The 15,851-nt window shown below is 40.8% G+C and overlaps 1 protein-coding gene across 1 annotated transcript in view; it reads left to right on the forward strand.

Moving 5' to 3' along the window:
- SLC17A8 (solute carrier family 17 member 8) overlaps positions 1–15,534 on the forward strand; it is a 59,050-nt gene extending 43,516 nt beyond the window's left edge. The window contains exons 9-12 of the mRNA XM_077265580.1: positions 4,377–4,509; positions 6,221–6,331; positions 9,024–9,151; positions 14,692–15,534. Of these exons, the coding sequence (XP_077121695.1) occupies positions 4,377–4,509; positions 6,221–6,331; positions 9,024–9,151; positions 14,692–15,033 (714 nt within the window). The 3' untranslated portion in view covers positions 15,034–15,534. The remainder of the gene's footprint in view (positions 1–4,376; positions 4,510–6,220; positions 6,332–9,023; positions 9,152–14,691) is intronic.
- The last annotated feature ends 317 nt before the right edge of the window (positions 15,535–15,851 follow it).

A 15,851-nucleotide genomic window follows, 5' to 3' on the forward strand; every position in this document is an offset into this window, starting at 1 on the left:
TCCCCCTTTGCCCCCATCATTGTACTCATCACCACCTCCATCATTGCCTTCTCACCCACCACCATTGTCCTTTACACCACAACCATCATTGCTTTCTCCCCACCACCCCCATCATTGCCCATTCCAACACCTCCATCATTGCCTCCCCCACCACCATCATCATCATTGTCCTTTCCGCACAACCATCATTGCCTCCTCCCCCACACCCCATCTTTGCCCATTCCACCACCTCCATCATTGCCTCCCCCATCACCATCATCATTGCCTCCCCCTCGCCACAATCATTGCCTTCTCCCTCACCACCTAAATCATTTCTTCCCCCACCACCTCCATCATTGCCTCCCCCACCACCATCATCATCATCATTGCCTCCACATTCTGGCAGCTTCCTCTCTGAAACAGCCACGCTGAATGATGATGTCATCCAGGCGCACTGAGTCAGACAGGAAGTGCCGGGCAGGCGGGCAGGAAGGAGGACTGCATCGGATCCCTGCAGCTCCGCTCCGGTCCCAAGCTGCAGGGATCACAATCAGGGTTAGCTGCACTTTAGGACCCCCCTCTGGGGCCCCGATTCAGCAGCACCTCAGCCTCAGCCTCAGCCTGCAGCTAACGCTGCCCGCTATTAAAGTGAAATGGTATTCACTCCTCTCCACGCCCATGTGGGCGTGGGGAAGCATGAATATTCATTTCTCTTTAGCAGTGGGGACAGGCTCCTGTCTCCTGCTGCTGCTCTCTGGCACCAGGAGGGCCCCCTTGAATCAGGGGTCCCATAGCAGCTGGGTGTGCCACTATTAGTTACACGCCACTAGCTAGGGGGCCCCTGGAGCTGTGGGTGCCCTAGGCAGCTTCTGGCCAGTATGCCAGCAGGTGTCAGTGCCTGGGCCCACCGGAGAATCCTCCAGTTCTCTGGTGGGCCAGTATAACCCTGTGCCCCGACATGCTACATGAAAATGGGGGTGCTGGCTGGGTATGTTCACTTTGTCTACGGTGGCGCTGTATCCTTGCAGGCTGCATGATGCACGTGACTTCAGCTGGCCAGGACCTGATGTTATCAAGTTCAATGAGGGAGACCACCACTTAACATAGTAACATAGTAACATAGTTATTAAGGTTCAAGGAAGACTTTAAGTCCATCTAGTTCAACCCATAGCCTAACCTAACATGCCCTAACATGTTGATCCAGAGGAAGGCAAAAAAAACCATGTGGCAAACAGAAAGCTCCACATTGGGGAAAAAAATTCCTTCCCGACTCCACATACGGCATTCAGATTAGTTCCCTGGATCAACGCTCTATCAAAGAATCTAGTATATATAACCTGTAACATTATAATTTTCAAGAAAGTTCAGCTATGTCTTTCTTATACACCGGAGACCAGAACTGTACACAGTATTCTAAGTGTGGTCGAACTAGTGACTTGTATCGAGGTAAAATTATGTTCTCCTCATGAGCATCTATGCTTCTTTTAATGCATCCCTTTATTTTATTTGCCTTTGTAGCAGCTGCATGACACTGGCCACTAAATGTGAATTTGTTGTCCACCCATACACCCAGGTCTTTTCATTGATGGTTTTGCCCAGTATTTTACAATTAAGCACATAATTATACATCTTATTTGCTCTACCCAAGTGCATGACCTTACATTTTTCCCCATTAAAGCTCATTTGCCATTTATCAGCCCAAGCTTCCAGTTTACATAAAGCCTCCTGTAATATAGAATCGTCCTCCTCTGTATTGATTACCCTGCAGAGTTTAGTGTCATCTGCAAGTATTGAAATTCTGCTCTGAATGCCCCCTACAAGGTCATTAATAAATATGTTAAAAAGAAGCGGGCCTAATACTGACCCCTGTGGTACCCCACTGCTAACCGCGACCCAGTCCGAGTGTGCTCCATTAATAACCACTAGTGATGAGCGAATATACTCCTTACTCGAGATTTCTCGAGCACGCTCGGGTGTCCTCCGTGTATTTTTTAGTGCTTGGAGATTTAGTTTTCATCGCCTCAGCTGAATGATTTACAGCTATTAGCCAGGCTAAGTCCATGTGGGGGTTGCCTGGTTGCTAGGGAATCGCCACATGTAATCAAGCAGGCTAGTAGCTATAAATCATCCAGCTGTGGCGAAGAAAACTAAATCTCCAAGCACTAAAAAATACTCGGAGGACACCCGAACGTGCTCGGGAAATCTTGAGTAACGAGTATATTCACTCATCACTAATAACCACCCTTTGTTTTCTATCCCTGAGCCAGCTGTTAACCCACTTGCGCATATTTTCCCCTATCCCCATTATTCTCATTTTATGTAACAACCTTTTTGTGTGGCACCGAATCAAAAGCTTTTGAAAAAGTCCATATACACTACATCCCTTGGTCCAGTCCGGAACTTACCTCTTCATAGAAATTGATCAGATTAGTCTGACAGGAACGGTCCCTAGTAAACCCGTGCTGATACTGGGTCATGAGGTTATTCCTCTTCAGATACTCCAGTATAGCATCCCTTAGAATGTCCTCCAGGATTTTACCCACAGTAGAGGTTAAGCTTACTGGCCTATAATTACCGAGTTCAGTTTTTGTCCCCTTTTTGAATATTGGCACCACATTTGCTATACGCCAGTCCTATGTTACAGACCCTGTTATTAAAGATTTAAAGATTTTAAAGTTAATAAAGTTAATAGTTAATTATAATAGTTATTATATATTATTATTATATTATATATATTATATATATTATATATATTATATATATTATTATTATTATTATTATTATTATTATTATTATATATAGTTATTATAATAGTTAATAGTTAAAAGTTAATAAAGTTAAATAAAGTTTTAAAGATTAAAAATAATGGTCTATCAATGACTGTACTTAATTCCTGCAGTACTCGGGGGTGTATACCATCCGGGCCCGGAGATTTGTCAATTTTAGTGATTTTTAGACGCCGCCGTACTTCCTGCTGGGTTAAGCAGGTGACACTTAATGGGGAATTTTTTTTGTCACTGATCATATTGTCTGCCATGGGATTTTCTTGTGTAAATACTGATGAAAAAAAGTCATTTAGCAGATTGGCTTTTTCCTCATCCTCATCCACCATTTCACCCAGACTATTTTTAAAAATAAACTGTTTTTTACTGAACCATAATGTGGGGAGGAATATGTACAGTGTAAAGCGGGTGGAAATCTTCATGGATGTTTTGCATAACACATGTAACATCTTTTTCAAATTCTTTCTTTACCTAATAAACTCACACGGTTCTGCCTCAGTTAATTTCGCTGCTTTCACCATAGCCCAGTACAGTGCTTTGGTAGCTTCCCTTGTCCCGAATAATACAGTTCAGTAAGCCAGGGTCCTAATTCTCAACCCATGATTCCGTGTCCTTTTTCCCTTGCGGGACCTACTTTTGCCACTATGGCCTGTAGGCCGGTGTCACACTTGCAACTGCAATGCGAGAAACTCGCGCGAGTCTCTTGCCTCAATATCCGCCGCTGCCGCCGGCACTCGGGACAGGAGCATTCAGCTGCATCGAAATACATGCAGCCACACACTCCGGTCCTTAGTGCCGGCGGTTGTGCCGAGAATTGAGGCGAGAGACTCACTCAAGTTTCTCGCATTGCAGTTGCAAGTGCGACACCCCGCCTTACTTAGCTTCTCTGCTTGCCGATGCCTCAGAACTACCAAACCGGGCACTCTCTTCGTCTCACACACCGTGCTCCAATTCGTCCCGTTACCTCTTTGATTTGGAAACTCAGGACCGTCCAGCTATGCCTCCTGCCCCAGAAAAAGTCTCTGGAGAATCACTCACTACTTCTATTTCTTTTGATGTTTTCTACACTGGATCATGCTATCCATTCCCCTCGGTCTCCTTTCACCTCAGGAACACCCACTTAATGCGGCTCTGCTCACTGATCAGATAGATCTGCTTCTACTGCACCCTGGGCCCTATCTGACTTCCTGACAGTTAAGTTTAAGTTAGCCCCTCCTACTTTGGGGTAGTCCCAATTATTAACCCTAACTGTCCCTCTATTAATATCATCACACATTACTAAACACACCACACATCACATCACATTACAGCAATACACATATCTTCAAGGGGGAACATGGGCCAAACTTCTATCTTCTTACACTCCGATTGTTCCAAATCTTCTTTTGCATTGAATATATTTGTGTTGGATAAATGTGTACAATGATGTTACAAATCGACCACTGTATTATGTGGTTGCTCATGTTCGTTTTTGTCATATATTTTTTTTTCTTTCATTTAAAAACCCATTCTTTGTTGAGTTGGGACATTACTATGCTAGCATATAGTCATATTCAATAGCAGCCATAAATGATTTTATAATAACAACATAGGTTTTTTTTTTCTGTTTCTTAGGTTGGTCTACTTTCTGCAGTGCCACATATGGTAATGACAATTATTGTACCCTTTGGGGGACAGTTGGCAGATTTTTTAAGAAGCAGGCAGATACTGAGCACCACAACTGTAAGAAAAATCATGAACTGTGGAGGTATTAAATTTCATGTTATATTTTTCTATTTCTATGTTTTATATTGTATTTACCCACTCACTCTTGGGCCATTTTCATTTTTTTCATTTTTTCATTTTTTCCTACCCTTCTTCCAAAAGCGATAACTTTTTTATTGTTAAATCACCATAACCGTGTGAGGGCTTGGTTTTTGCGGGACGAGTTGTGCTTTTGAATGACACCATTGTGCGCTGACAATTGCAATTCCACAATTGGTTTTTTTTGTGTCTTATTTACCATGTTCACTGTATGCTAAAACTGACGTGCCTTTATGATTCTCCAGGTCAGTACGAGTATGCAGATACCAGACATGTATAGTTCTTTTTTATTTAAGTGGAAAAAAAATTCAGACATTTCATGGAAATCTTTTTTTTGCTTTGTTCGCCATTTTCTGAGACGCATAACGTTTTAATTTTTCGGGACATGGAGCTGAGTGAGGGCTCATTTTTTGAGCCAGGAGCTGAAATTTTGACTGATACCACTTTGGGGTAGAACGATATTTTGATGGCCACTTATTGCGTTTTATTGCAATGTTGCAGCGGACAAAAAAATGTAATTGTGGAGTTTTTTTTCTCATTATGTTACTTACTGATTGTATTAATGTATTTAATATTTTGATAGATCAGACATTTCTGAACTCAGCAATACCAAATATGTATGATTAATTTTTTTTATTTGTTTTATTTTCAACGGGGCAAAAGCGAAGTTATTTGAACTTTTCTGTTTTTTTTTTTCTTATATTTAAAAACTTTTTTACATTTTTTTTTAATAATCACTTGTGCTATACATAGCAGTGCTTCAGCACTGCTGTGTATACAGTCATGGCCAAAAGTGTTGGCACCCTTGAAATTGTTCCAGAAAATGAAGTATTTCTCCCAGAAAATGATTGCAATTCCACATGTTTTGTTATACGCATGTTTATTTCTTCTGTGTGTATTGGAACAAAAAAAACAGAAAACAATTTTACATAATTTCACACAACCCCAAAAATGGGCTGGTGAAAATTGTTGGCATCCTCAATATAATATTTGGTTGCACACCCTTTGGAATAAATGACTGCAATCAATGGCTTCTTATACCCATCAACAAGCTTCTTACACCTCTCAACTGGAATTTCGGAGCACTCTTCTTTCGCAAACTGCTCCAGGTTTCTCAGTTTAAGATCTCTCCACAGGTGTTCAATGGGATTTCGATCTGTACTCATTGCTGGCCTCTTCAGATCTCTCCAGCGCTTTGCAAAAATTTTCTGGGAGAAATACTTCATTTTGTGGAAAAATTTCAAGGGTGTCAACACTGTGGCCATGACTGTAGATAAAATAATGATCTTCTATGAATGTTGACCATGTTGGGTGAATGACGCGCTTCCGGCCGGTGTGAGTAAAATTCCACTGTCAGTAATTGAGAGCAGGATTTAAGTGGTTAACAGTCGCAGGTGGAACGCCGCTCCACCCATGGCTGTTAAAGGCGCACGATGACTGATTAAATGTAGGGAAATACAGGGAACGACATGATATCAGTATACTCCATATGTTGTGAAGGGGTTAATGCTCTGAAAAAAATCTGGCAAGCATGTGAGTAATTGCTTCAGAGTTGAATATATTTCTTTACTATTTGCATGTGGCTCTGTACAGTAAATGGTTTAGTTTTCACCCTGTAGTTTTACAACTTATCACTTTCCCATTTTTCTGTGCAGGGTTTGGAATGGAGGCTACGCTTCTGCTAGTGGTGGGCTATTCTCATACTAAGGTTATTGCAATTTCATTTCTCGTCCTTGCTGTGGGATTCAGTGGTTTTGCTATATCAGGTGAGAACTGCTGCCATTATTGCGTTCATATGGTTATGTGCTGTTTACACTGTTAATGCTACTTTGTATGTCGTGTGAGAGTGCACAATGCATGTGTAGTGTTTAGCTGTCTGTGTTGTTTCACGGGAATCTGTCACCAGGTTTATTCAGTGGATGTCCTTGTACAGAGACCCTCGTCAATCTGTAAAATGAGAACTAGGAGAATAGCACTTTGCGGAGTGCTTCTGTTCCTTCCTTTTAGCGAACACTTAGTGTCTTCACATACAGATCACTGCAGGTCAATAGGTTGTTCCTTTATTACTTGTCAAAAATTGTTTTTAAAATAAAATGCAGTTACAGTTTAAAGGGCTTGTCCATTAAACAGCGTCTGCGACCACTTGGCCGTGCATTAAGTTCCACAAAAGTGAATGCAGCGATGGCAATGAATGTGCACTAACTCTCCACTGACACAGGGAATGTTTGGATTCTTTCTACTGTTTACATTGGAGAGTCCTAGCCAGTGACAGGCTGAAGAACATTGGGCCCACCAGAGGATTTTATTCTGAGGGCCCACCTTTCTGCCTCACTCAGAAGCCCCATAACACCTGCAAGGTTTGCACTATGAACTCTCCTTAAGGAGAAGTTAGGGCCCACCGGAGGATTCTCCGGTCCTCGGGTGGGCCAGTCCAACCCTGGTCTTAGCTGTTCATATATTTATTTTCTATCCTGTTTATGGAACAACCCATTTAAGTTTTGACAGACCTGGGTCTAGATGCCGAAACTCCCATTTAAGTCTGTAATGAAGAGCTGGAAAGGGCTTGCTTGACTTTGTATTGTGGCTTTTTGGTGTCCGTCCGGCTGATAAGATGCTTGGACCCAGACCAATGAAACATAATTTGAAGCTTTTTCTAGTGATTTTATTATGCTGTTAGGTATTTCAGCCTTGTTCTGTTCTTGCCATTCTGTTGGGTTCTCTTTAAATGTTTTTTTCCCTACCTGCAGCCTGAATTAATCCACGCTGAATAGACTTCATCCCCCGCTTTGCATCTATTTTAATTATTCTATGTCGCTGATACTGAAAAAGATAAATTAACACGATTAGTTGTAATTAAATGTCCATCAGTGTTGCCTCCTGTTTTCATTTCTTCAAACAAAGACACGAATATTCAAGCATTGTTATAACTAATGAATGTTGTGCTTGATAACATCGGTTACAGAATCTGATAGTAGAATGTAAATAATATTGGCTTCGTTCTGTTGTTTTCTTGCCAGACCTACAATGTGATACTGATTAGTAAATCACCGAGCAGGGATGCCAGGAGCTGCCATTGGAATAGCTTTTCTCCTTCTCATTGTGGCATTAGCACATTTTCTAATAATATTAATATCTGTGCTGAAAGATATTGTGTAGATTAAAGGGAATCTGTCGCCACGTTTTCCCCATATAAAGTAGGGCCAGCATCTATGTTACAGCATTCTAGAATCCTGTATAGAAGTCCCCAATGCGCTCTCCATATAACAAACCATAGCTGTTATTATACTCACCTCCTTTGCTGTTCTTGATACAGTTCCTCCTCTCTTCTTCCGATCGTTGTCTTCCTCCTAGCTTCATGTGGATGTCCTTCATTGCGCTTCTGCGCAGGTGCACTTCTCTCTACCATGCGCATGCGCGGGGAAAGGCCAAAGAGCGCAGGCGCATGCGCACTACAATACTTTGCTCTGCCCTCAGCAGGCAGAGAAGTACGCATGCGCAGGAGTGCGATAGAGGATACTGTTTGTATAATGCAAGAACAGAGAAGGTGTCGGATCGAGAACAATGATGCCCACCTGTCCGGGACCACTCTTTGGGTGATTATCATAAAATATATTTTCTGTTTTATGGAGAGCACATTGGGGACTTATACACAGCATTCTAGAATACTGTAACACAGGGTTTACAGGTGCTGGTCCTACTTTATATGGGGAAAACCTAATGACAGGTTCCCTTTAAGGATGATATGATAGATTGCAGTAAAAGTGATGTAGAGCGTACATGTTACTATTTTTTAAACTTAAATCTGATACCGTAGGTAAAACTGTGCGGTTCTGAGAGTAGATGTTCTAATTATCAATGCCATTAAGACCTATCAATGAACTGTGGAATGGTTTTAAATGTACAAAAGTGCTCCCTTCATTGTCTAGGGCAGTGTTCCCCAAGTCCGGTCCTCAAGAGCCTCCGACAAGTCATGTTTTCAGGATTTCCTTAGTATTGCACAGGTCACTGAATGCTTGCCTGTCCAGGTGATGCAATTATCACCTGTGCAATACTAAGGAAATCCTGAAAACATGACCTGTTGGTGGCTCTTGAGGACCGGACTTGGGGAACACTGGTCTAGGGGATGGTCAGATATAGCCAAGTCATGTAAGTCCCATGCACAGTGACCAGCAGCATGTATTTGCAGCCATGCCACTCCATTCAACCGTGATCACATCTAGCAAGAACGGAGACCCATGTTTTAGTGATCGATGTGACCTCAGTAAACCATTGAAACCATGCTTTATTCATCCAAGTCTCTACTACAGACTGCTTGCATCACAATTTTCAGATTTATATTTTTAAATAATTGGAAAACCATATGTATCATTTCCTTCACACTTCACAAGTACTTTGTGTTGGTATATCACATAAAATGAGACTCTTTTTTTTTTCTACCAAACTTCATTGTTGTTGCAGGCTTTAATGTCAACCATCTGGACATTGCACCAAGATATGCCAGCATTCTTATGGGGATATCTAATGGCGTTGGAACCTTATCTGGAATGGTGTGCCCACTTATTGTTGGTGCTATGACAAGACATAAGGTAAAAGCCAGCAGTGCAATGTCCATGGAAATGGAAAACATGCTAATATTATAAAATACATAAAAATGATTGCCTTTTTCATGCCATACAGTCACTTTATTTTATTTATCCTAGGTCGAGTGTGAAAAGGTTTGGTGCTAATATTACTAATATGTTTTTTTTATTATTAATGTAAAAAGTCACTTTTTTTGATAGATGTAATGTGACGTGTTGTTTCACTTAAAAGACCAATTTTACCTTTAAAGTGAATGTCCACCTTACACGCAATGTTATTTATGAATCATTCAAAGGGGAAAATAAAGGGGAAGGAGAAAATACTGGCTCCACGTTCTAAGAAATACCTAGTCTACGCACCGTATATACTGAGATACTGATTTGGCTTTTATCCTAAGTCATATTGCACGACTTGTTAAAGGGTTGATTGTGACTTGTAGGATCGCTACTTCCAACAGGTGGCGCTATAGAGTTCAAGTCCTCTTTTTCTCTGAAGAGGCAATTGGCATCGTATATATAGTAGTTAGTGATGAGCGAGCGTGCTCGGACAAGGTGTTATCTGAGCATACTCGTGTCTTTATTGAGTATTTTCAGCTCGAATCAACTGTATGTCTCACTGCTGTACGACAGCCGCAACACATGCAGGGATTGCTTGGAAAACACCTTCTCCGAGCACACTCGATCATCCCTAATAGTAGTATGTCAGCAAAATGTGAGTGGTAAACAAAACAGAACTTTAGCCCCGGATTTTGTATACACCCACTTGCGTTGCAATTCCCCAGATTAACCAGAGTGGAGGAAAGGCGTTGGGAAGAACGGAGGGATAACTTAGGACATCCTTCTGTATAGGGATAGCTGGGAACTGCCCTTGTCAGATAGGGAGTCTTGGGGTTAACCAGCACCTTTACAGGAGCCATGGAGGTATAGACTAATATGCAATTTATACATCCCTTTATATACCAATGGTTCTACGGGCACATGTTTTTCTGGGATAGCAAAAAATGTTTGTTATCCTCTTATTAGTCTAGGGGGCTCTTACATGTTTCAAGCCACCTATCTAAAATTGACCCATGTCAGGACTATCAATGATCCATTTTTTATCATTGGAGATAAATTTTCTTGTTTTGATTAAACCTACTTATGTGGGCTTTCATTTTTCTTTGCATTTCTGCCTGTTTTGGGTAGTCGGTTTTATATTATGGTACTTGTGGACAGATTGCGTCTGCAATTATTTTATGTAATATTTATTAATAACTAGCTGAAGTAAATATCTGTGGTTAGTTATAGCACCTCACTTCTCTTATTTTCCCATCACGCCTCTCATTTTCCCCATCACATCTTTCATTTTCCCCCTCACACCTCTCATTCCCCCCTAACACTTGTCATTTCGACCTCACATCTGTCATTTTCCGATCACTCCACTATTTTCCCTCACTCCTCTCATTTTGCACTCACACCTTTTCATTTTCACCTCAGTATATACATGTTTGTCATCTCCCTTATATATAGTATACACCTGTATGTCATCTCCTGTATATAGTATATACCTGTATGTCATCTCCCCTGTATATAGTATATACCTGCTGTGTGTCATCTCCCCTGTATATAGTATATACCTGTATGTCATCTCCTCCTATATATAGTATAAACCTGTATGTAATCTCCTGTATATAGTATATACCTGTATGTCATCTCACCTATATATAGTATATACCTGTATGTAATCTCCTCCTGTATATAGTATATACCTGTATGTCATCTCACCTATATATAGTATATATTTGTGTGTCATCTCCTCCTGTATATAGTATATACCTGTATGTGATCTCCTCCTATACATAGCATATACCTGTATGTCATCTCCTCCTGTATATACTATATACCTGTAGGTAATCTGCTCCTGTATATAGTATATACCTGTGTGTCATCTCCTCCTGTATATAGTATATACCTGTATGTCATCTCCTCCTGTATGTAGTATATACCTGTATGTCATCTCCCCTGTATATAGTATATATGTGTGTGTCATCTCCTGTATATAGTATATACCTGTGTGTCATCTCTCCTGTATATAGTATATATCTGTGTGTCATCTCCTCCTGTATATAGTATATACCTGTGTGTCATCTCCTCCTGTATATAGTATATATCTGTATGTCATCTCCTCCTGTATTAGACCTCGTTCACACGTTATTTGCTCAGTATTTTTACCTCAGTATTTGTAAGCTAAATTGGCAGCCTGATAAATCCCAAGCCAACAGGAAGCCCTCCCCTGGCAGTATATATTAGCTCACACATACACATAATAGACTGGTCATGTGACTGACAGCTGCCGGATTCCTATATGGTACATTTGTTGCTCTTGTAGTTTGTCTGCTTATTAATCAGATTTTTATTTTTGAAGGATAATACCAGACTTGTGTGTGTTTTAGGGCGAGTTTCATGTGTCAAGTTGTGTGTGTTGAGTTGCGTGTGGCGACATGCATGTAGCGACTTTTGTGAGATGAGTTTTGTGTGGCGACATGCGTGTAGCAACTTTTTGTGTGTCGAGTTGCATGTGACAGGTTAGTGTAGCAAGTTGTGTGCAGCAAGTTTTGCGCATGGCGAGTTTTGCGCGTGGCGAGTTTTATGTGTGGTGCCTTTTGAGTATGTGCAAGTTTTGTGTGAGGCAACTTTTGCATGTGTTGCAACTTTTGTGCATGTGGCAATTTTTCCGCGTGTGCAAGTTTTGCGTGTGGCGAGTTTTCCATGAGGTGTGTTTTGCATGTGGAGAGTTTTGCGCGTGGCGAGTTTTGAGCGGCGACTTTTGTGTTTCGACTTTTATGTGGCGAGGTTGGTGTATTTGTGGTGAAATGTGTGCTGAGGGTGGTATATGTGTTCGAGCACGTGGTAGTGTGTGGCGCATTTTGTGTGTGTTCATATCCCCGTGGTGGTGTGGTGATTATCCCATGTCGGGGCCCCACCTTAGCAATTGTACGGTATATACTGTTTGGCGCCATCGCTCTCATTCTTTAAGTCCCCCTTGTTCACATCTGGCAGCTGTTAATTCGCCTCCAACACTTTTCCTTTCATTTTTTCCCCATTATGTAGATAGGGGCAGAATTGTTTGGTGAATTGGAAAGCGCGGGGTTAAAATTTCGCCTCACAACATAGCCTATGACGCTCTTGGGGTCCAGACGTATGACTGTGCAAAATTTTGTGGCTGTAGCTGCGACGGTTCAGATGCCAATCCCGGACATACATACACACATACATACACACATTCAGCTTTATATATTAGATTATATATTATTTACCACTCACATTTTGCTGAAATAATACATGCAATTTTAAAGATCAACATTTTGATATGGAGCTCTGAATCCCCTCTCATATAGATAAAAATATTGTAGGTTTGTAAAAAAAATCAGTCTAGGGAAACCACCATAGGGGGAACATAGTTACATAGGTTGAAAAAAGTCCATCAAGTTCAACCTTCCACCACCAATTGAACATTTTGTCACTAAATTACCTATAACCCACAATATTAGGTGTATTGAGGAAATCATCCAGCGCTTTTTTAAAAGCTGTTATAGTGTCGGCCATTACTACCTATTGTGGTTGGCATTCCACAGTCTGACTGCTCTAACTGTAAAGAGCCCTTTCCTATCTAGCTGTCGGAATCGCCTTTCTTCCACCAGTAATGAGTGCCCCCTAGTCCTCAGTATGGTCTTTGGAAGGAATAAGTCATGTGCCAGTGTTTTGTACTGGCCACACCTATATTTATACATGTAAATGAGATCTCCTCCGAGGTGTCTTTTTTCTAAGCTTTCCAACCTTTCATCATATAAGAAGCCTTTCATCCCTTGTAATAATCTAGTTGCCCGTCTTTGAACTGACTCTAACTTCTGAATATCCTTTTTAGAAATCAGGAATCCAAAATTGGATCCCATATTATACATGTGGCCTCATCAGTGATTTATAAAGGGGTAACAATACGTTGGGATCACAGGATTTTATCTATCTTTTTAAACATCCTAAAATTTGTTTGTTTTTGTGGCTACTGCTTGACATTGAGTACTGCTGCTCAGTGTGCTAAAGTTCCAGGTTTTTGCATTTCCCTTTTGAATGTTTGGTTGAAAATTACATTGAAACTTACCATATTATGGTCACTAATTCCCAGATGCTCCCTGACCTGTAGATGTGAGATTGTATGTGGTTTATTTGATAGAACCAGATCCAGATTTATTTACTATAGGTCTAAAATCTAACAGGCAGGTAGTTGCTAACTACCTTCCTGTTCTACCTACTGGCTCAGATTAGTCATTGACCACTCCTACTGGCAATTAAGCTGCTCAACATCAACAGGGCACCTCTTTCTCTTCCAGGCTGCTCTGTTGACAAGGTATGCCCACGTTATACTGAATGACAGCCGGTTCCCCGCATCCAGGCAGCGTGGAGCCAGCTGTAAAGCAGCAAGACTTTGGCAGTCACGTCAGTCAACAAAGCAGAACAGTAGAGAAGTTGCTGCTGTGCATCACCAGAGCCACTGAATTGCGGGCAGGAGCGATCAGTGATCTCTCTGTGCTGGCAGAGATTGGTGTCAGGCACAGGTATGTAGCAACTACCTGTCTGTTAGTTTAAGGACCATAGTAAGAAAAAAACAGTCCTGGATAACCTCTTTAAGAACTTTCTGTTCACTGTGTTACCAATCTGTGTATTTTACAATGAGTATACAGTAATTGGTTATTGCAAAACAAACAATTTTTTTCTTTTTGATTTTTTTTTACATCTCTGAATGGGTTTTGGAGTTATGTATCAGAAATATGAGCTTCAACTGTTATAAAGATAAATTGCTACATAATCATTACTGAACATTATGTCACTTTGACATAAGTTACATTCTAATTTAAGCCCTGTTGTCCAATATCTCAGCATTTTTTATAGTACAAAGGTAATATTAGATATAAAGGATTCTAATATCAGCCCTAGGAAGAAATTCTGCCTTCATATTTCAGTACATGGATTATTAACTCTCGACACGCTGGTTAAAGGGAATCTCTGACAGGCAGGTGAGTAACAAAGAAAGAGAAGTATTAACCTGACAGCGTAATTGAGGGTGAATTGGTGGGGTGCAAGAGTGTTAGATAGGAAACCACAGAGAAGAATATGGCAGAAATCTACATGGGGAAGACGAGTGTATAGACAGCTCCAATTCCAACAACGTTGGGCCATTGTGTAAAAAGTAAAAAACACAAGGTTGAATTGATTTAGAAATCTTGCACCCATATTTTATTCACAGCAGAATACAGATCAGAAGTTGAGAGTTAGATACTTTGGAATTGGAGTTGTGTTAGCATCTTTGTTGACCTGAAGGTTTAATAAAAAAGCAGATCTGGGAAACATTTTGAGGTGAAGGCAACAGAAGGTTGTTAGGACTCAGATGTACAGTCCAGTTGATGACAGTTGAATTCAAGGTTTCTCTGTGAGATACTAATATGGACCACCTATTGCTAATTCATCGGTTCTAATATATTTTAATTATGTTGCCTTTACTTTCTTTGTAGACTCGTGAAGAATGGCAAAATGTATTTCTGATTGCTGCTTTAGTCCACTACAGTGGTGTTATTTTTTATGGCATCTTTGCTTCCGGAGAAAAGCAGGACTGGGCAGATCCAGAGAGTCTTAGTGAAGATAAATGTGGTATTATAGACAACGATGAACTAGCAGAAGAAACCGAATTAAATAATGAATCTTTCACCAGTCCCAGTAAAAAGAGCACGTATGGTGCCACCATTCAAAGCAACGAAATCCGCAAGGCTGGCTGGAGGAAACAGAAAGGCATGACCCAGGACTTCGATGAGCAGACAGCCTACCAATATGAGAATGGAAATTTTCAGGACTCCTAATTCTGCAATTGCAGTAGTTATATTCAAGTGAAGTATTGTTAACAGGACCTCCATTAAGTATTGCTCACTTTATATGTTTACCAAACATATTGATTTCCTATACCATCCCATGGTATAGTGCACTTTGATAGTTGTCTAACTTTTCATGCTATGCAACATTAATCTGCATGACTGTGATAATTGTTACTATGTCTCCTATAAAATATTTTTATGTTTAAGAATTAGCCCAGTTTAAGAACTTAAACTTTCTACCCATATTTACTACTTAATTCTAGTTTCTAGACGTGTGGATGTTTTATTTAAACTTGTAAAGATACAGTACATCAAAATTCAGGATTTATTTCAATAATGATAAATGATAGTATAATATCTTCAAATAGATAAAACAGCCCATGTGTCTTCATATATTATCGGCAAAGAATATTTGTGACTCATCTCAGATTCCTATTTTTTTATTTCATATAAAATAGGTATTACTTGAAATAACTCATTAAACATGACCTGTTTCAACATTTTTCATTTTATATTTAATATATAGGCCTGTGTAGCGCCCCCACCGCCGCAGGGCCGAGGGGTACCCGGTACCGGGCCTCTGAGTCTCTGCTCTGGGGTTGTCACGGCGGCTAGGCCCCGGTCCGTGACCCTGCCGTGGGGCGCACAGGGGATTACTAGGGGTGGATGATGGGTGTGACGGGTGTTGTAGATGGTGGTGCGGTGCAACAAATAACGAGGACACCAGGTTGCAGTCTCTTTACCTCTTTACTGAAGATCTCTGAGTCCACAGTCCAGAATACAGTTCACCAGGCTGCGCAAGTCCG

Source organism: Ranitomeya variabilis, chromosome 5 (genome assembly GCF_051348905.1).
Source record: "Ranitomeya variabilis isolate aRanVar5 chromosome 5, aRanVar5.hap1, whole genome shotgun sequence".
In the NCBI taxonomy this organism is placed as follows: domain Eukaryota; kingdom Metazoa; phylum Chordata; class Amphibia; order Anura; family Dendrobatidae; genus Ranitomeya; species Ranitomeya variabilis.